This window comes from Heloderma suspectum, chromosome 4 (genome assembly GCF_057233095.1).
Source record: "Heloderma suspectum isolate Gila_16-S chromosome 4, 16-S_ref, whole genome shotgun sequence".
In the NCBI taxonomy this organism is placed as follows: Eukaryota; Metazoa; Chordata; class Lepidosauria; order Squamata; family Helodermatidae; genus Heloderma; species Heloderma suspectum.
The window spans coordinates 265,845,399-265,867,500 of NC_139461.1; the positions used below are offsets into that span (position 1 = coordinate 265,845,399).

Below are 22,102 nucleotides of genomic sequence, written 5' to 3' on the forward strand. Positions count from 1 at the left end.
CGCAACATTGTTCAGGAGGCGGCAACAAAAAACGTCCCAAAGAAAAAGAAAACCAAGAAGGCAAGATGGCTGTCTGCTGAGACACTGGAAGCAGCCCAAGAAAGAAGGAAAGCAAAAGGCAACAGTGATAGGGGGAGATATGCCCAATTAAATGCAAAATTCCAGAGGTTAGCCAGAAGAGATAAGGAATTATTTTTAAACAAGCAATGCGTGGAAGCGGAAGAAGATAATAGAATAGGAAGGACAAGAGATCTCTTCCAGAAAATTAGAAACATCGGAGGTAAATTCCAGGCAAAAATGGGTATGATCAAAAGCAAAGATGGCAAGGACCTAACAAAAGCAGAAGAGATCAAGAAAAGGTGGCAAGAATATACGGAAGATCTGTATAGGAAGGATAATAATATCGGGGATAGATTTGACGGTGTGGTCACTGAGCTAGAGCCAGACATCCTGAAGAGTGAGGTTGAATGCGCCTTAAGAAGCATTGCTAATAACAAGGCAGCAGGAGATGACGGTATCCCAGCTGAACTATTTAAAATCTTGCAAGATGATGCTGTCAAGGTGATGCATGCCATATGCCAGCAAATTTGGAAAACACAAGAATGGCCAACAGATTGGAAAAGATCAACTTATATCCCCATACCAAAAAAGGGAAGCACCAAAGAATGTTCAAACTATCAAACAGTGGCACTTCTTTCACATGCCAGTAAGGTAATGCTCAAGATCTTGCAAGGTAGACTCCAGCAATTCATGGAATGAGAATTGCCAGATGTACAAGCTGGGTTTCGAAAAGGCAGAGGAACTAGAGACCAAATTGCCAATATCCGCTGGATAATGGAGAAAGCCAAGGAGTTTCAGAAAAACATCTATTTCTGTTTTATGGACTATTCTAAAGCCTTTGACTGTGTGGATCATAACAAATTGTGGCAAGTTCTTGGTGGGATGGGGATACCAAGTCATCTTGTCTGCCTCCTGAGGAATCTGTATAACAACCAAGTAGCAACGGTAAGAACAGACCACGGAACAACGGACTGGTTTAAGATTGGGAAAGGAGCACGGCAGGGTTGTATACTCTCACCCTACCTATTCAACCTGTACGCAGAACACATGCGACGTGCTGGGCTTGATGAAGCCAAGGCTGGAGTTAAAATCACTGGAAGAAACATTAACAATCTCAGATATGCAGATGATACCACTTTGATGGCTGAAAGCCAGGAGGAGCTGAGGAACCTTCTGACGAAGGTGAAAGAAGAAAGTGCAAAAGCTGGGTTGCAGTTAAACCTCAAAAAAACTAAGATTATGGCCACGAGCTTGATTGATAACTGGCAAATAGAGGGAGAAAACATGGAGGCGGTGACAGACTTTGTCTTTCTAGGTGCAAAGATTACTGCAGACGCTGACTGCAGCCAGAAGATGTTTACTTCTTGGGAGGACAGCAATGACAAATCTTGATAAAATAGTGAAGAGCAGAGACATCACATTGACAACAAAGGTCCGCATAGTTAAAGCAATGGTATTCCTCATAGTAACCTATGGCTGCGAGAGCTGGACCATAAGGAAGGCTGAGCGAAGGAAGATAGATGCTTTTGAACTGTGGTGCTGGAGGAAAATTCTGAGAGTGCCTTGGACTGCAAGAAGATCAAACCAGCCCATACTCCAGGAAGTAAAGCCAGACTGCTCACTTGAGCGAATGATATTAAAGGCAAAACTGAAGTACTTTGGCCACATCATGAGAAGACAGGATACTCTGGAGAAGATGCTGATGCTAGGGAAAGTGAAAGGCAAAAGGAAGAGGGGCCGACCAAGGGCAAGATGGATGGGTGATATTCTGGAGGTGACGGACTCAACCTTGGGGGAGCTGGGGGTGGCGACGGCCGACAGGAAGCTCTGGCGTGGGCTGGTCCATGAAGTCACGAAGAGTCGGAAGCGACTGACCGAATAAACAACAACAACAACAGATACAGAAGTCTCCATGTCACAGCACCCTACATGAAATTCCCGGGGGCTCTTAAGAAGTACAGATCCCAGGCTCATCCTTTTCATGTTGAATCCAGCTGCACAGACCTTCCAGACAGCTGGTTTTATTGCCAGGTTTCTTAGAATTGCCCAGAGCAGAGGAAGGCAAAACATGCCGGAGCACTTTCCTGCTTAACGAGTTTATTGTAGCCCAGGGTGGTAGTGGTGGGTTTTTTGAGTAGGCAATAAACTTTCATCATCAGATGCATGCAGTGAATATAAGTACATAACCAGCACATAGGAACCCTGCTGAGTAAGACAAAAGGTCCAACTCGTCTAGCCTTCCACAATCTGTTGTCCTTCAGATGTTTGGCACTCCAAGCAGGCTGTATGGAGGGAGATGCGAGGGAGAGCAGGGCCATTCCAGCAGCTCTGCCGAAGGCCTCCCTCATGAAGGCTCCTCCCCCTCAACTGTCACCACCAGCAGCCATTCCAGCAGACTGAGGGAGAAGAGAGGAAGAGCAGGGCCCCTTCACTAGCCATGCTTAAAGAATTATTTTTCCCCTCTACCCTCCCATCCCTTTTTCTTTGCGAGCCCTGTCTTTTTAGACTGTAAGCCTGGGGACAGGGACTGCCTTGTGTGATTATATGTAAGCCCTCCAAGAACCTTTCTGGCTGGCGATTTGCATAAAAGTGCTTCACATATATATATGGCTCATCAGCCCCAGCCAGCATGGCCAATGTTCAGGAATGCTGGGAATGGAAGGCACCAGCTTAGGGAAGGCTGATCTGGTCCATTATCCTGTTCACTGCAGTAACCAGCCAAATGCTTCTGGGAAGCAGCCCTCTCTGACCGTTTGGCCCCCCTACCCAGCATATTGCCTCTGAACATGGACGGCACCAGCTTAGGGAAGGCTGCTCTGGTCCATTATCCTGTTCACTGGAGTAACCAGCCAGATGCTTCTGGGAAGCAGCCCTCCCTGACCGTTTGGCCCCCCTACCCAACATATTGCCTCTGAACATGGACGGCACCAGCTTAGGGAAGGCTGCTCTGGTCCATTATCCTGTTCACTGGAGTAACCAGCCAGATGCTTCTGGGAAGCAGCCCTCCCTGACCGTTTGGCCCCCCTACCCAGCATACTGCCTCTGAACATGGGACAGTCCATTAAGCTATCATGTCTAATAGCCATTGATAGACCCGTCGTCTTTGAATTCGTGTAATCTTTTAAAGTCTCCTGGGCCTGGAGTCATCCTCACATCATGTCACAGCAAATTCCTTCAGTTGGTTATACACTGTGTGAAAAAGTATTCCACTTTGTCTGCTCCGTCACTTTGCTTTAGTGGCCCTGCCAGTCGCTCTCCTGAACTTGTGAAGCCGCCAGGAACTGCATTTGGCACTGATGAGAGAAACGACATGACCACTGTAGCCATTGCAAGTACGTCTCGAATTTATGAGGTGTATCCCTTTGCTCTTTATTGCAGAGTTTCTGACAGTCGGGCTGTGTTCCGTCAAGCGGAAGCGGGAGAACTATCTCCTGGAAACCCTGAGGTCCGTCTTTGAACAATCATCACAAGAAGAGCTGAGGGAGATGGTGGTGGTGGTGCATTTAGCTGATCCGGACCAGGAGTGGAACGCTCACGTGGTGGAGAAGGTTGCCAAGCAGTTTGCTCCTCAGCTCCTGATGGGCCGCCTGCTAGTCATCCATGCCCCGTCTGAATACTACCCTCCCCTGGAAGGCCTGAAAAGGAACTTCAATGATGCTGAAGACCGTGTGCATTTCCGGTCAAAGCAGAACGTGGATTATGCCTTCCTCATGAACTTCTCAGCCAACCTCTCCACCTACTACCTCATGATTGAGGATGATGTCCGCTGCTCCAAGTCCTTCTTCTCAGCCATCCGAAAGAGGCTGGCATCCCAGGGGGACTCCTACTGGGTCACCCTGGAGTTCTCCAAGCTCGGTTATATCGGCAAGCTCTACCACTCCAGTGATCTGCCCCGGCTTGCTCGATTCCTCTTGCTCTTTTACCAAGAGATGCCATGTGACTGGCTTTTTGTGCACTTCCGCCTCCTCCTTACCCAGAAGGAGGTGATTCGTTTCAAGCCATCCCTCTTCCAGCACATTGGCCACTACTCTTCCTTCCAGGGCACGGCAAACAAGCTGAAAGACGAAGACTTTGAAGAGGACCTCTCCACCCTTCCTGACAATCCCCCTGCAGATATGGTTACAGATATTGCAACATTTGAGAATTATCTACCCTATAAGGCTTACAGCAGCATGGAGGACTACTTTTGGGGCAAGGCCCCCTCTGCCGGCAACACATTCACTATCGTGTTTAAGCAGGCTGCCCGCATCTTCCGCATCCAGATCCGTACAGGCTCTAAGCAGCGCCCGGAGGACTATCTCCGGGCAGGGCTTGTGGAGCTGGGCACCGGGAAGAACTGGTGTGACCTGCATTGCGCCAGCTACACCCCCATTGGGCTCTTTAAGCATGGAAACTTTGACAGACAGAGTCTGGAGAGCAGCACAGCCTCTGCCCCCGAGTGTGTGCGCATTACGGCGACTAAGAATCAGAGTGAATGGCTGGTCATAAACAGCATAAGCATCTGGACAAAGTCTGGGCCCTGAATGAACCCCATGCTGTACAATCAGATTCATTCACCGTGTAGGAACACTACAGCTTGTGGTTGTAGCCATTCCCTATTAGTGCCAGAATCCAATAGGCAGAGGACAAAGCGGATTCTGCATTCTCTGTCGTGATGGGTGGCTGTAACATTTACAACTTATATGCTTTTGATCTAGACATCATCCCAGAGCATCAGATGCCCCCAACAGTGTTCTCTGGTAATGTTGGCCACTTGCAGTGTCTTTGGCTGCACATATCAGGGGAGGCCCCCTGACTGAGGTCTCCCGGTCCCCAGACGGGGCTACCTTGTGCCCATCTTCCTTCCAGTGCTCCCATTGACTGTACAGTTTTTGACAGCAGGGGTGGAGAAACAATGGTAAGATTGGATGCTGAAACAGAGTGGCAAGCCCAGCTTGTAATCCCAGGACTTCCCTTATTTATTTGATTTGATTTGATTGATTTGATTTGATTTGTAATACACCTTTCTACCAGAAAATGGCATTCAAGGCAGCTTGCAGGCACCATTAAAAGCAAATAAGGACAGCAGGGAGGGAGCGAACCTAGCCTCCCTTAGGGAGGACTTCCACAACCTGGGAGCGGCCACCAAAAAGGCCCTCTCTCTGTCCAAAACCAAACACGCCTCTGAAGGCAATGGTCTCGTAAGAAGGGCCTCTCCAGTAGTTCTTAAGAAGCGGGCAGGCTTATATGGGAGAAGATGGTCTTTCAGGTGGCCTGGCCCCAAGCCATATAGGACTTTATAGATCATGACCAGTACTTTGAATTCTCCTGGAAACAGAGTGGTAGCCAGTGAAGCTGCTGTAATGTCAGAGTCACACGCTCCCTGTAACTGGTCCTGGTCGACAGTCTGGCTGCAGCATTCTGGATCAGCTGAAGTTCCTCAGCAGTTTTCAAAGGCAACCCTACATAGAATGTGTTACAGTAGTCCAAACAGCATGTAGCTAAGGCACGGGTGACCGTGGCAGATCAGACAACTGTAGGAATAGGTGTGGTTGGTGCTCTAGCTTCAGCCATGCAAACACACGCCCGTTCACTGCCGAGACCTGGGCATCCAGGTTCAGGGACAAATTCAAGAGTACACCCAACTGTGAGCCTGAGTCTTCAGAGGGAGTGTAACCCCATCCAGCTCAGATTGAATCCCTACTGCCTGATCTGCCTTTCAGTTGACCAATCTATCTTGTCTAGATTAAGCTTCCGTTTGTCTGCCCTCATCCAGTCCATTACCGACATCAGGTATGGATTTAGAACAGAACAGCCTCCTTGGATTTAGATGGAAAGGAGAGATAGAGTTGGGTGTCATCAGCATACTGGTGGCACCAAACCCCCAAACACTGGACAATCTCTCCCAGTGGTTTCATGTATCTGTTAAATAGCATGGAGGATAAGATGGAACCCTGAGGGCCATCACAGGCCAATCGCCATGGCATCGAACAGGAATCCCCCAGCATCACCTCCTGAGATCACCCCTCCAAGAAGGACCGGGGCCACTGTGTAACAGTGCCTCCCATCCCACCTCAGGCAGACACCTCAGAGGCATACCGTGGTCAATGGTGTCAAAAGCCTCTGAAAGGCCCAGCAGAACTAACAGGGACACACTTCCCCTGTCCAGTTCCTGGTGTAGATTGTCCATCAAGGTGACCAAAGCAGTCTCTGTCCCATAACCAGGTCTGAAGCCAGATTGAAATGGATCTAGATAATCCATCTCATCCAGAAATCCTCAGAGTTGAGAAGCCACCACACGCTCCAGCACCTTGCCCAAGAACGGAATGTTGAAGACCGGCCGGATATTATCTGGTACAGTGGGGTTCAGGGCGGGTTTTTTTAAGCAGAGGTCTTACACTGCCTCCTTTAGGTAAGGCAGAATCAGACCTTGCTGTAAAGAGGCGTTTACCACCACCCTTACCCACTCAGCCAGTCCCCCACCTGCTGCTTTTATTAGCCAGGAAGGGCAAGGAAGCACACAAGTGATAGGCTTCCCCTCTCCAAGGAACCTGTCCACATTCTCGGGCTGTACAAATGGAAAAGGATCTGTTGTAACTGGATAAGCAGAAGCCAAAGTTACATCTGCCAGACCTGTGTCAACAATGGCATTCAAGTGAGCCCTTGGCTTTGTGCCATCGCTATATACTGCCTCTGGATGAGAGGTGAGCAATCACTTTGCATTCCTGCAGATGGGTTATCTAGGGAGCAAAGGGATGGAGGAAGGACATCATCCATCAGTTCTCTAGCTCTAGCACTCCCAACCAAATCAACTGTCACCTATACCTCTGAAGTGCAGGGCAGTAGCCCTACAAGTGACTCTGTAACACGAGATCACAGAATAGTAGGGTTGGAAGGGGCCTATAAGACTATCGAGTCCATCCCCCTGCTCAATGTAGGAATCCAAGTCAGAGCATCCCTGACAGATGGCTGTCCAGCCTCGTCTTGAATGCTTCCAGTGTGGGAGAGCCCACTACCTCCCTAGCAGTGAGTGGCATCTAACTGTTCACCAAAATTACATGGAGCATTTTAAGAAAAGCTCCATCTTTTAAGACTTCTCCTGTCTTTTAACTAAAGCCAAAGGACCAGCTTCTTGCATTTTAGTGTTGTACTGAATGATTTAGAAGTTTTCTTTTTAGATTTTTTATCTTAAACGGAAAAAAATATGTGATCAGCATACACACAAATTGTTCTTTGCTTGGAATTTTAATTTGCATAATATATACAAAGTTTGCACACTTAAATGTGATCAGAGTAACTTCTGGTATTTTCAGGAGCTGCCAGATTATCTAAAGTAGTTCCAGATGGGCAGCCTTCCCCAGCCTGGCGCCCTTCGGATGGGATGGACTATAACTCCCACAATCCCCAGCTGGCATGGCCTTAGGGCTGAAAATCATTGTCTGGAACAGAAGCTTATTCTCTGGGCCAAATTCAAAGCAAGACAGGTGCATCCGCGTCCTTGGAGATGAGGAATTTTGTTTCCTCATCTCCAAGGATGCAGATAATTTAGAAGTTTTCTTTTTAGATATTTATCTTTAACCAAAAAAATGTGACCAGCATACACACAAACAAAATTTTCTTTGCTTGGAGATTTAATTTGCGTAACACATAGATAAAGCTTGCACAGACTCAGCCAGCCAGCCCAGTCTTGGCTCACAGCCATTTCATTGAGCTTTTCCAATCTCCACTTTATTCAACTTTTCCAATTTCCTCAGAAGAGAATCTAAGCAAATGAGAAAGCTTCTCCTGCACTTCTGATCTTTCCAGAAAGGGGCTACAGAGTTCTCAAGAATAGGGTTTACATTACATCAGTGTTGTCTTACAAGGAAATTAAATGATTGGTCAGGTACTGGACCTCCATTTGGATGTTTGGTGTGAATATTGATGCTGGTATACCTCTTTGCCTATAAAGCAGCTCAGCTGTCCGTACTCAAAGCCATATTTAAATGTAAAGATGCTCATGGTCAGCTAGTTAAGCTTCTAGATTCTGCTGGTTTCCATTTCAGCCAAGTGTGTTGTCACCTGCTGACCTGGTTGGCATGAAATAGCAACCCATCAGTTTTGAAACCTTTGGTTTGTCGTTACATATGAACAGGGCCATTGTCACACTTCTCTCACCCAAAACTACCCATTCTTTAATTAGATAGGCTTTTTTTTTAGTGCGGCAGCTAGATCTCACCTTTAACGTTTTATCATATTGTCTGCTGCTGACTATTCTGCTTAACTACTGTTCAGAATTCAATCTTCAGCCAAAACTCACTATTGTTTCTAATCACTATTGGAATTAGATGTCATTGGGTAGTATCCAGTGCGCGCCTTGCACGGGTGGCCCAGAGCCACTGCCGCAAGCTGCAGTATAGCACTTCCAGGGGGAAATGCTCATTTCCAGAAGGGGCACGACTTCCCCCTTCCCCCAGAAGTGCTACATTGCAGCCACCAGCAATAGGGGCTGCACATGCCACCACCAGCAAGGACACTCCTGTGCACACGGAGGACCATGCACGGCACACGTTGCATACTCCCCAATGTGCCCTAAATCTCAGAGTCCCTTCCATAATAGGTGTGCATCTTACCTACCTAATCAGCAGTTGCAGTCCTCTTCCTTTCTTAGGAAGATTGCATGTTAAAGGCCCTTAATTATTGGTAGAGCAAAAAGCTTTCCTTTTTGGAAGTTAACAAGTAGGACCTGCAAGAAAATGAGTGGCTCTGATCAGGGTGCCAGCCAGAAAGCCATTCCCTTTTCCACAATACCTCATTCACTTTCCTACCCCAACAAGCTTTTGCTCCTTCCCCAGCATTCAGTCAGCATACTGTAAGTGCTGAGCAAGTGCCTTCCCCAGTGGGTTGCTTTGGGTCCCCCCTTCCCTTTAGGGTTTTTTAATACAGAGTTTTTGTACTTATGCAAACCCTGGGGTTTCCCCAAGCCTGCTGAAAGCTCCCTCTTGTGTGCAGGTGGTGTCTTTTGGCTACACAAAGATCCATGCTTGGAGAATGAGTTTGCTTGGAGTAACAGTTGAACCTTAGGCCACCGCTGGCAATGGGACAGCATCCTCCACTTACCTGTGGGCAGCAGGCTAGCTTAGGAGGCACATGGCAGGCTGAGTGGGACACACAGCTGTGTCCTCCACAAAACCTCCCCCAGCTCCCTGCCCTCCCCACCACCACCACTAGCATGTGCCGCCTGAGGCAAGTGCCTCACTCTGCCCAATGGGACGGTTGGCCGTAATGTGTGTGAAATAACAGTAGAAATGGTTTGAAACTAGCAGAGGCAGTGGGGCTGTTTGCAGGACATGTCTGCCCATCGTGGGTTCTTTATCCCATGGTGAGGCTGTGGTGTGTGCGGGGCATATGATGCTGCCATTTTGAATCTACAACCCCCGCTTGGGGGTTATTGTGTTGTCTGACCCGGTGAGCATGGGTTATGCAAGGGTTGTTTAACCCTTGCATAACCCACGCTTGCCGGGTTCACAGAACATGAGCACCCCTGGGCGGGGGTTGCATATGTAACTTGGCACCCATGGGCACTGTGGCTTGGCTTGGGCTGAATAACCCACAACGAGCTCATCCAAATCCGATCAGTGGATTAGCAAGGAGGTAGTGGATCTGCTGCTTGATAGGACCAATGCAGTTCTGCTTGTCTCCAGCTGTACTCTACGTCCATAGATTTGTAAATGAACCAAGGATTACAAAAGCGCAGAAAGTTTCCCGGGTTCTCTCTTGCAAAGGAAACCACAACCTGAGTAGCGCTGCCCCTGGAAGTTACCACTGCTTGGGAACGTGGGAACTGCATAAGACAACTATTGCTGTGGACTCAAGATGCCTTTCTGTGTGTGCGCGCATGTGTTTGCACTTTAGAACAGCCTCAGTCTGTCTGTCTGTCTCTCTCTCTCTCTCCCTCTGAAGAAATAAAAGAATTTTCCAACGTGCATTGACAACCCTCTGTGTTTCTGTAATGTCCAAGTAATCTACCCTGATCTGGCAGTTCCTGCCTTCAGAGTTAAATCTGTGTATAAGCTACAAAGCATCTTTGTTTCTCTTACTTCATACTACTGAGAACGAATGTAGCATAGTTTCCAAGAGTGCACGCTGTGAGCCTCGAAGTCCGTGGTTCAAATTTCACCACAACACTTATCTGATGGGGGATAATAATACTTCCACACCACACAAAGCTTCTCATAGTAATGGAGGCTTAGCACTGTATTATTATTATTATATATAATAATACTAAATGTATTGATGTGGCGTTTGTCTTGTGTTTTCCATTAATAAGCCCTTTCGTGTTTAAGGATATTTGAGCTTTGCCTTAAAGATCTGGGGCCCTGGAGCTAATCCAACAAGAATCCCTATCTGCTTGACAGGGCCAGGCCCAAGACATCCTGTTGCTTGGGGCAAAGGCTGAGCTTGCATCCCCACCCCCAAATCCACGCTTAAAAGCTGACCGCACTGGCAGTTGTCTCTTCCGGCAACACTGGCAACGGGACAGAGTCCTTCACCGCCTCTGAGAGCAGCAGGCCAGCTTAGGGGGCACAGGGCAGGTTGTCTGCAAAACCCAGCTGAGCTCTGTCCTCCAACCACTCTGCGTGGCACCTGCTCACTGCCCGCTCACATGCTGCAGTGCAGTGGTGGCACCAAAATGCATCATGCAAACAGCGATGCATGTAATGCCTGCTAGAGTGCTTAGCCTGGGTTCTCTGTCTGCTTGTTTAAGGACTATTTCCAGTGGCGCTATCTGTGATTTATTGGGAGAAGGCAACTAGGCCAGCTGGCAAGTTCAGGCTAGCAACAAGCATGCATGGGTGTTGTAGGGAATTCCGAGGTGTGCCCTGGATCTTCTGAGCAGCCCCCATTGGTGTTATCTGCCTTAATACAAGTCTGCTCTGAGTTCAGTAGCCTTGCAATTACTTAGGGGGCTTTAGGACTTGCTTCCTTAGAAGACCAATAGGGACCGTGGTATGAATGTACCAGCCTTTTAAACTAGAGGGGAGACTGCCACCTTTCCTTCCACTTGTTGTTTTTTCTCTTGCCCTCTTCTGTTCTTCCATGTCCACTGCTGGGAGCTTGATTGCAATGACTTTTTGAAGAGGGAAGGGCAGGAAGTCTGCCATGTGAAATAATGGTGTTTCACACAGCATCTGAATTTACTATCCCAAACGGGAACATTTGTCTTCTGCAGAAATTTAGTAGCTTCAGCACAGCAAAAGGTTCAATCAGCCTCCACAAATGGCTTTGTCCCCCTACACTTTAAGTTCTTCTAAATAGCTGCAGGTCTAAAGATTATTCCAAAAGGAGGGTTAGGACTATGTGACATCATGATCAAGGAATTGCTGGGGCTTTTAAATAGGTTTTACAGTTTTAAAAAAGCATATAGTTAATTTGTGCAATCCTTACAAACCTTCCACAGCATCCTCTGAAATGCTAATTCTCTGAAAGGGACACTTGGGGAATTCTCTCCCCTCTCCATTTCCAATCACCATTCTTATTCTCTCCCCTATCCTGGTCTTTCTATCCCTTCTTTATTCCACACAGAGCATATCTTGGGAAATTCACAAATAGAATTCTCTTTGGTAGGCAAGAGATGTTCTGAACTGTATTTGATTTTATACAGACAAGAGGGTTGGTTTTTCTCCTTGTCTTCCAGAAAACTGGATTCACGTAGTTGCTGAGGAACAAATCTGGGGTTCTTTTGTCTATCAGTTTCATTAACCAGCAATAGGAAGGGCTGTAGCTCAGTGGCAGAGCACTTGCTTGGCATGCAGAAGGTCTCAGGTTCAGTCCCCGTTATCTTCAGGTAGGACTGGGGAAGAATTCTGCCTGAAAGCCTGGAGACATGCTGTCAGACAGTGTTGACAATACTGGGCTCGATGGACCAACATTCTGACTCCATATAAGGCAGCTTGCTAATGAACAGAAAGCTTTAATAAAAATAGAAGGGGGGGGAAATGAATACTGCTCACCCATACAATCGCATGTATGCCTACGGAGAAGTACCCCCAGGAAAGTGTGCATAAGATTCCAGCACAAGTTACTTTTGCAGGGAGGTTTACAGCCTGATCTCCTGTGTTCTAATACACTATACCCAGTTCCAGTCTAATGAATTGACTACCCTTTGAGCCCAGTCCTATGCATGTTTTGTCATTTGTGTTTTTTTCATTTGGCATCAACTCTAGCTTCAGTGGTGAGGGAAATGCACTTAGTACATGCTCAGAGTTTCTCCATAATTTAGACCTAGATTTGAAAACAGACTCCTTGGCTAAGTTCTAGTGAAGTCTTGGCACAAATGAAGTTATGGGGAGGAAGATACAATAAGAGCTTTTGCATAACAAGGAACAGGTAGAGGAGACATCTGTTTTTATGAAGACATTTGTTTTTATGAAGAGTTGCTGGAGGATGGTTGAATGAGGAGGGATGGTTGTATGGAGTGGAATGGAATTAGGGGGAGAATGCAAGAGTTCAATAACATTCCGCATATGCTCAGAGGCACTCTATATTTAAGAACATAAGAAGAGCCATGCTACATCAGACCAAAGTCCATCTAGTCCAACATCTTGTTCACGCAGTGGCCAACCAGCTGCCCATGGGAAACCCACAAGCAGGACATGAGTGCAAGAGCACACAGACACCCATGTTGCCCTGCTGTTAACATTGGTGCAATGTAAATAAATTCTAGTAATTCATGCAATTATAGATATACTTGGAATAACTATTGTGTGATATATATGTGTGTGTGTGTGTGTGTGTGTGTGTGTTCATTGAGTTCCAACCAAGTCTACTCCCCGCAGCCAACCTGGGAGGATGTTCCTTTCAAGCACTGTGTGACCTGTGAAAACCAGCTTTTAAAGGTGCAGTCCATTCAGCTGTTCTTGCTTTGTCTGTCCCTAACAGGCCAAAGCCAATTGTATGAAAATCCGGATAATATTCCAACGTACTTCTCATCCCATTGTCGTGAAGATTCCCCCCCGCCCAGTATCGGTTCTGCTCCTGATTATGTTAATCAGGCATTACTGCCTGCCTGATTATTAATACATGGTAAAGTGATGGCAGCCATTCTGGATTAAGCACCAGCATTAAATTTATTATCGTCTCAGTAGTCAACTAAGACAGATTCTGAGAGTGAGTAACGTGTTGGCTCAACTAGATCAACACCCAGATCAATGACAAGTATTCTGGGCCTTGTTTCTTTCCCAGATGGGCCCAGTTCAGAGCATTTGGCATTGAACTGTACAGAAGCCGTTGCACTACATGTAACACTGTGACATAGATAGCATGAAATCAGAACCGGTTATCTTCATTTCAAGTACCAAAGCAAGTCGAGTTGCCCCTAAAGGCTTGTGAGGGTGGTCGAGTTACAAGTGTCTAATTCTCTTTCCTTCAAGAGACTCATGAATCTTCCGCAGTTGGGTCCATACTTGGAGGTTGCATTTAAGTGAGAAGCCAGTGTTCCTGGTTTGATTAAATGAGATGCTGTAGCCAGAGTTTATCTGTTTCTGATATTATCCATTTTCTCCAGGGCCAGCCAGCTGGCTCAGTAAATCTGGCAGCAGAAGCAACATGTAAACAATATGATTGCTACCTGAAACAAAAAGCAACACAGGCACATTAGACCAGCTTCAACATCAGACCTTTCTGGAGGCAAGCAGCTTGGTTTCCCCTCCCTCTCTCCCTGGCCCCGACTTGGAGGCTTCCATTTAGGCTAGATCATGGCATCCATTTGGGAGGCAACAACACAATGGCTGGATCCAAATATGGATCAACTACACTGGATCAATTGCACTGATGGATACTGGATCAACTGCACTGACGGAAGTGGACTTCCCTGTCCCCTCCTTCCCATGGCAGTCTGTCCAGCCCCCTGAAAATGCTTCACAGGGCATCAGGAGACCCTGCTGAATGGGATGAGCTGTTGTGCTGGAGGGACCAGGTTATCCCCAAGATTCAGGTGGAGGACCTTCGGTGAGCCCTTCCTCTCGGTGAGCCCTTCCTCTCGCGGAAGCCAGAACCTGTATCCAACCTGTAGCCGCTCTCAAAGAGAAGTGTCCCGCTTTCATGTTGTCTTGAGGTGGGCAAGGAGATAAGGAGCAAACAATGAGACCAGTCTGGAAAAGAGGATGCCTTCCCCTCTTTAATGCTTTGACTTCAGCCGAATGCATACTTTAGCACACGCACATGGGTGCTGCTTCTTCCTGGCTTCTTACTATGCCACTCCAGTCCTGTGTGTGTTGAGTGGAGCCAGCTACATGCTGCTTCCCCACATCATTGTTTCTTCTCACATGGTTCTGATATACCAATGGGAAGTGGCTTCTGAGCGTCGGGGAAACCTGGAACAGCCTAGACGTTTTGCCAAAAGCACGATTTATTTATATAATTAATGTATATGCCATCTTTTAGGGAGAACTGTTGCAAGATGGCTTACAGCAAATGAAACACCACTGTATCAAATCCCTGTTGCTGGGCACATGAAACTATGGTATGCATTAGCCATGGTGCACAACGAATAGGGGACAGAGTTACCTACTTCCAGGAGGGAAGTATTAGGCTCCCTCCTGATATTGACTCACGACTGCCTTACCTCAACGCTTATTACTCCTAAACAAGCGACCTCAATACTGCTGACATATTTCTCAACTATCCTCACAATTGCAGCAAAACATCCCTAGAGTGAATAGAAGAAATCCTAATGGAAATTGCTCCAAGGGTAGTGACAACCCCATTAAACTTGCACGGTATTTACTTCTGTTGAAAGGACCAGCTATGCTGTATGGGACTGTCTTCAGCCAATGGCTTTCAGAAGGTCTTGCCTATACTACACCCCAGACTAAAAGAAAAATACTGTTGTTCTAGTCAAGCAAACAACATGCTAGACAAAGATGTCCAAGAGCTTGGTAGTGACATTCGGTGTTCACAGCAGACAACCACCATACAGCGATGAATGCAGCAATTGATTCATGGCAGGACTACACATGTCTATATAGCAGAGATTAATGGCCACAGTGAAATATGGATAGCATATAAGCAAGACCTGCTTGGAGAACCTTTTATCTATCTGAAGCCCATGTCTGGCATGCATTACACTGCAAACCTTCACATGCCCAAAACAACATTCTATTTCTCACACTGGAGCAACCAACTACAGGAAACCTTTCCATTGGAACTGGTTTTGAGGAACCTTTTCCATCCACTACTCTTCTGAAAGATGTTTTTTTCTCCATGCCCCAATTGTTTCTTCAGAAGAAAAGCAGAGCCCCACTTAGGCAACATATTTGGCCTGGGTCTAGAAAGGGGTTTCTTGAGCTGCCTGGCATTTGGAAGCTGTGAGTAAGGATGGCGAGGGCGCCTGTTTCAGTCTGCAAATCCATCGGACCGCTGGCACCCACACCCGCCGAGCTGTGCCCGCTGAGCCCTCCCTCCCACTCCCCAGTCCCCAGACCGCCCTCCTGCACTTGGTGAGCGGCCTGCAACTTACCTGGGCCCATCCGCCTCTACCATGATCGCCATGTTTTTAAAAAACATGGTGATCAGCAGCGTGTGTCCATAAATGTATACGCAAAAAAGAGCCGTGAATCTTGAGTATATGGGTGATTCACAGTGATTTTTGCTTATAAGTCTATGTGCACACAGAAACCTATATGCAAAAAGTGCTGTGAATTGCCCATATATGCAAGATTCACAGCTCTTTTTTGTGTATATGTCTATGGACACAGAATGCCCATCAACACTGTGCAAGATTTTTTTAAGATGGTGGTGCATGGCTCAGCGGGGTGGGGGAAGCAATCCTTTCTCTCCCCCTCATCCCAGCTACACGAAGGCAGCAGCTTGACGGGAGGAGGGAGGCAAGAGGGAAGCCGCAAGGATGGGACAGGGAGATAGGAGCAATCCTTTCTCTCCCCCTCATCCCAGCTACGTGAAGGCAGTGGCTTGATGGGAGGAGAGAGACAAGAGGGAGCTCCTCTCGCCGCCCTCCTCTCGTCAAGCCGTTGTCCCTGCATAGCTGGCCCTGGATGAGAGAGGGAGACTGGAGCAGTCCTTCCCTCACCCCCCAGTACAACTATAGAGCTTCTTTTACGCAAGATGGGGCTCTATATTTTCATAGATTTGCGAAAATAGAGACCTCTTAATAATGTGGAAATTGCTCTTTTCAGCCACTGTTGTGCACAACAATAATTCTACGAAAAAATAGATCCCCATCTTGTGGAAAAGACGGCGGCTCGCTTAGAGAAGCAGGCAACTGTGGCATGCTCCTGGAAACTTGCCGAGCACCCACCGAGCTCAGACTGCAATGAGTTTGTCCAACCCTACCTGTGAGTGATAGGTGAAGCTCCAGGACAGAACTGGGCAGGTAAGCTGAAAAAACACAGGCATAGGCTTTTATAGAGCTGGTGCGCGCACGCACGCACACACACACGCACACTCAAGACTACTGTGGCACCTGAAAGACTAACATGTTTAGGGTGCAATGGCTGGCTGGGGCATGCTGGGACTCTTTCTGTAGGACTTTTTCTGTTGAAACATGCATAGGATTGCACCTTTATTGTAGTATAAGCTTTCGTCAGACACATGAAGTCACACACATACGCAAGCAGCTGCCAATGGAGGACTTCATGCAAGTAGTTCTAGTCCCTAAACATTTATACTACAATAAATTTGTTCATCTTTCAGGTGTCCCAGAAGGCAGGGGAAAATGGTAAATTGTAAACATTGGCATATACATTGACTGGGTTCAGACAATCAACAGGGGAAACAACACACCATTGGTTGTTTCCCCTGCTCCTATGCAACTGGGATTATCCTAATCATAAAACCAGGATTCCCCTAATTACCTACACTGCGTCATGGGTTGCCATGTCTTCCAAACCTGGTGTGTGGCGTGGGCAAAGTGACTTTTCATCTACTCTACAACCTATGGCTTGCAGTAGGAGTTGTAGGGTGGCTGAAAAGTCACTATGCCCACGCAGCGTTCAGACAACAGGGCAACCCACAACATGGCGCAGGTAATTGGGGTAATTCTGGTTGTGTGACCAGCACATGCAGGGGTGGGAGAAACAACAAACGCTGCATTGTTTCCTCCGCTGATCATCTGAACACCCCCATTGACTGGCTTCTGCTGGGGTCTGTTGGCAGGAGCTCTAGTTATGTCAATTAATGGCCTGTTTGACTTCAGATTATTCTGCCCAGTAAGTGAAAACATAAGGGGATTTGTACAGGGCCGGATCTACATGGCAACAAATGTGAAGCGCTTTCATGTTTAATGTGGATTTTCATGAAATCGGATTGGGTCCATCAAGGGCACGTGACGCAAAAAATGTGGAGTAAACGCAACCTTGAAACCCGCTTTTCACAGGTCAAACTGCACTGTAATCTGCCTTACTTTCTGGCTGGATGGGCGGAGTCCCGCTAGTAGAAATGAACATCATCAACCCCATAGATGCTGCTCAGCCAATGAGAGAGGCTTGTTCCCTGCCCCTCTCCATGCTCCGCTGCCCAGGGAAGTTTAATGGAAGAGATGAGTCATGTCGGATAGTTTACCCAACACCTCTCCCCCTCACATCCACTGCTGTGAACCAGCAATACTGAAGCCTGGGGACAGACCGACGGGTGGGCAGACAGGAGGCGCCTAGGTCCTGCACGGAGGGAAAGGGCTGGAATTGCCTCCCCCTGCTACCGCTCCAGAGTGGCAGCTACTGCTGCTGCTGCCTCCGCTTCCCTGACTGGAATTATGCCTCCTCCTTCTCCTCCTCCTCCCCACAAACATGCAGGAAAATCACACACACATGGGACTGTTCTGAAGGGGAAACATGAATGAATCAGAGGCTGCTGTTTGTGAATGGAAAAAGCAAACTGCTGCCTTACTCTGGAGGGATGACTCAGCATGATTCTGTGATTGGGGAGGCTTGTTCCCAGCCCTGTCCATGCGTCCTTGATGTACTGGTTGCCCTTTCTCTTTCCCGCCTGTGATTTCTATGTGGTAGGTGTATCACGTGACTGCAAAATTGCAGGTGTATCACCACTGCAAAATGGCAGCTGGCTGCCCTTCTTCCTCCCCCCTCTGGGTATTCCTTAGATGTAGGTATATCGCACAACTGCAAAGTTGCAGGTGTATCACCACTGTGAAATAGTGGCTGGCTGTTCTTTCTCCTTCTGCTCTGTGTACTCTTTATTGTGCATGACATATAAACTGGCTACTCCACTGTTGTGAATGAAACAGGGCTACTGAAATTATAAAAGGGAAAAGGTGGCTAGTTATTGTGAAAGCAGCCCTATTGCAAGTGAGGGAAAAGAGGGAATGGGGGGGAGGGAGTGGCCCCACCCCTGGACCACCTCATTGTCAGGTCACAGCCACATCACAGAGGCACACCCAAGATTTAATGCGGAGGGACAGGGCATAATGCAGGGGAACCACCTGGGAGCCACTTTAAGTAAAAAATATGGAGTGAAAAGATTTTCAGAAAATGTGGCTTTTCAAGAGGGATGCAGCTGGCCACAAATTCATATGTCTCTAATGACTTTGATGGGCCCCAGGAGGGAGGGAGGCAAATACTTTTACCTGCCTATTGAGATACTTAGGATCTCCATTTTTACAGAGCTTCAAGTTCAGAATATCAGCCTTCTTTTCAGCAGTCTCCCGAGTGCAGCAAGCATGAGGCCATGGGTCATTTGGTTGGTTTTGCAGGAAAGAGAAGCAACTCTCAAAATCATCAGGCCCCAAAATGCCACAACATTCAAACTAAAAGAGAATGTAAACAATACAATCAAAAACTAGTTCCAACCTGTTATTTAATCAAGGGAACTGAGGTGAGGTTCTCTCTGTGTGCATTTTGGTATCTAGGTTTCTAAGAATCACTGCAACCATAAATTCCAGCTTCTTTCTCCATCTACAATGCCTGGGATTTATGTATTTATTACATGATTAAAAACTGACATGATTCTGTATTCACAAGAGGGCCAGATTATAAGAACTTCCAGTAAACTTTACTGTGAGCTCAGCATTGAGAGAGAACAGTATAAAAGTGGCAATGCAATGGCATTTAACATTCTGAAACTATACCAGATCTATAAAGGGAGAAATAGTAAATGCAGGTTGCTTATCTGTAACTGTAATTCTTCAAGTGGTCATCTGTGCATTCACACATATGGGCTCTGAGCCTGTGCTGAGCCTCATTTGGGGAACTTCTAAAGCTGAGAAACATTTTGGAGGGAACCCTCCCCCACCATCCACTGCACAAGTCCCAATGGATTCCTACCTGTTCCCTCAGTTCCTTAAGAACGCCTAGTGTGGCCTTGAATCTGAGGGAAACATTCATACCTCGGAACCAACATCGAATTCAACATTGACACCAAAGTGGGGATGGTGGGTGGGTTGTGTGAATGCACAGATGACCACTTGAAGAACTACCATTACAAGTAAGCAACCTACATTTCTTTTTCATGGTTTTTGTGCATCACACATATGGGCGATTAACAAGCTCACTTACCGGTGGTGGGTAGGTGTCTCACAACAAGACTGATGACAGCACAGCTCACCCAAAAGCACATTCCGAATGTGCCTTGACATCCAGTTTGTAATGTTCTACAAACGTCAAGGATTTTGACCACATCGCTGCTTTACCCAAGTTCAACAATGGCACACCTTTGCCAAAGGCAGTAGACATGGGAACTCCTTGCGTGGAATGCGCCTGGATGTGAGATGGACACTCCAAGTCTGACAGGTCTTAGGCTAAGCCAGTAATTTGCATAATCCAGGAGGCTAGCCTTTGGGAAGAAACAAGAAGACCTTTTTTAGGACCACCGTAGCAAACGAAAAGTCATTGGGTCTTACGGAAAGATGCCGACCTCGACTTATTAAAAGCTAGTGCCCTCTTTATATCAAGGATATGCAACTTCCTTTCCAGGTCAGAAGACAGATCTAGGAAAAAATGTCAGCAGTGAGATGGATTAGTTAACATGGAAATCAGAGACCACCTTTGTAGGAAATCGATGCGCAGTCTCAGGTCAACCTTGTCCTTATGAAAGATCAGGTAGGGATGATCCACATGCAAGGCACAAATTTCACTAACCTGTCTAGAAGATGTGATAGCAAACAAAAATGCCACTTTCCATGATAACAACTGAAGATCCGTGGTGGCCAAAGGTTCAAAGTGGTTCAAAAGAAGGGCATGCAAGACAACAGAGAGACTCCACTGAGGTACTAAGGTTCTTACTGGAGGTGCCAAATTCTTTAAGCCCCATAAGAACTGACGAGTAGTAGGGTGAGTTAATTATTTATCTATTTGTTGCATTTATATCCCACCTTTTTTCCTCCAAGGAACCCATGGCATACATAATCCTCCTCCTCTCCATTTTTTCCTCACAGCAACAACCCCCTGAGGTAGGTTGGGCTGAGAGTCTGTGACTGGCCCAAAGTCACCCAGTGAGCTTCCATGGCCGAGTGGGGACTAGAACTCCAGTCTCCCAGCTCCCAGTCCAGCACCCAAGCCACTACACCACACTGGCTCTGAGTGAAGAGGGAAAAACCTTGAATTTGCCCTCTATAAAAAGAGAGAGCTGCCAGGTAAACTCTTATGGATGAAAGTTTTAAACCTTTTTGAAACAAGTCATGCAAAATCAAAATAACATTTTGAATCAATCTCTGAAGAGGATCAAAACCATGGAGATTCGCAAACTTCAGAAACAATGACCACTTGGCAGCATAGGACCAACAAGCAGCTGGCTTCCTAGATGCGTCCAGAACTGCCTGAACTTCCAATGGAAGCCAAGTACCCGTACTCACTGCTGAATCCTCCACCATAAGAGGGACTTTGCTATGTCCCCTGGAACTTTTAGAGGACAACATCAAGCATCGGAGGTGGAATCGAAGTTTTGGAGCAATCAGTTCTTCTGTGGTTGCATCCGAAGCCTCGCCCAATGAACAACTGTGACTGTCACCGCCATGTGCCCGAGTATGGCTGAATAGTGTGCGCGGTGACCTGTCAGCGGTGACCAAAAATGGTCTCCATGACAGCAATCAGCTGGTCTTGCCACTTTCGAGGAAGATAACCGCATGCAACTGTCGAATCCAGCAGCACCGCTATGAATTGCGTTGACTTCAAAGTTGCGTTGACTTCAAAGTTGACTTCTCCCTGGTGATGTATATAGGCCCAATGTTCCTGGAAGGTTCAAAACAGTCTCAATGGAACAACAAAGGCATCTTTGGAGTCCGAGATGAGGAGCCAGTCGTCCAGGTAAGGCAAACCTTCAATGTTCTGAAGTCACAGGTAGTCACACACAACTGCCATGCAATTTGTAAAAACTCTCAGGGCAGTTGCTACATGGAAGGGCAGATCCTGAAACTGGAACATGTCAGAACCAATGATGAAATATAGGAACCGCTGGTGAGCCTCTGCGATTGCTATATGGAAATATGTGTTCTTCAGGTCTATGGCAGTAAACCAAACATTTTTCCAAAGGAGAGGGAGGATCGTAGCCATCCTGGGAGTGATAAACTTGTTCAAGTTCTTCAAATCCATGATGGGATGGAGGCCACTTTCCCATTTCGGTATGGTGAAATAAATGAAAAAGGAACAGTCCTCTGGTTGGTATGGAAGAGTTCTTTGGGTTGCTCCCTTTTGGAGCAAGGTGGTCATCTCCAAGAGGAGGGCCTGTGGTGGAGGAGTAACCTGAACAACATCCAGTTAGGCGAGTGTGTGAAACTCTATCATGTAACCCCCACTGATTATACTTAACACCCAGCTGTCTGTTGTTGTTATCTTCCAGGTTGGCAAGAAACAAGCCAGGATGGACCCAAAGAAGGGTTGGCTGGGGCAGCCAGGGGTGGCAAACATAGGAAAGCCAAAGTCGCCGCTTAGAGGACAACTCAGGCCTACTACGACCCTGACGGTACTTTGAAGGAGGAGCGCGGGGAGGTTGGCATTGTTGGTAATGATTAAACTGCTGCTTGGTCGTGTACAGTTAGTGACAGAACCATCTGCATGGCTTCTGTTGGTGCTGTGGAGGTGAGGACGAGGACCTAAACCTATTTTTTGAGTGGTCATCT

The 22,102-nt window shown here is 47.1% G+C and overlaps 1 protein-coding gene across 2 annotated transcripts in view; it reads left to right on the forward strand.

The window, feature by feature from the left end:
- Window positions 1-16,208, forward strand: part of LOC146348645 (alpha-1,6-mannosyl-glycoprotein 4-beta-N-acetylglucosaminyltransferase-like) — a 28,095-nt gene extending 11,887 nt beyond the window's left edge. For both annotated transcript variants that reach the window (XM_084853673.1, XM_084853674.1), the window contains exon 4: window positions 3,439-16,208. In XM_084853673.1, coding sequence (XP_084709799.1) covers window positions 3,439-4,583 — 1,145 coding nt within the window. In that variant the 3' untranslated portion in view covers window positions 4,584-16,208. The remainder of the gene's footprint in view (window positions 1-3,438) is intronic.
- The last annotated feature ends 5,894 nt before the right edge of the window (window positions 16,209-22,102 follow it).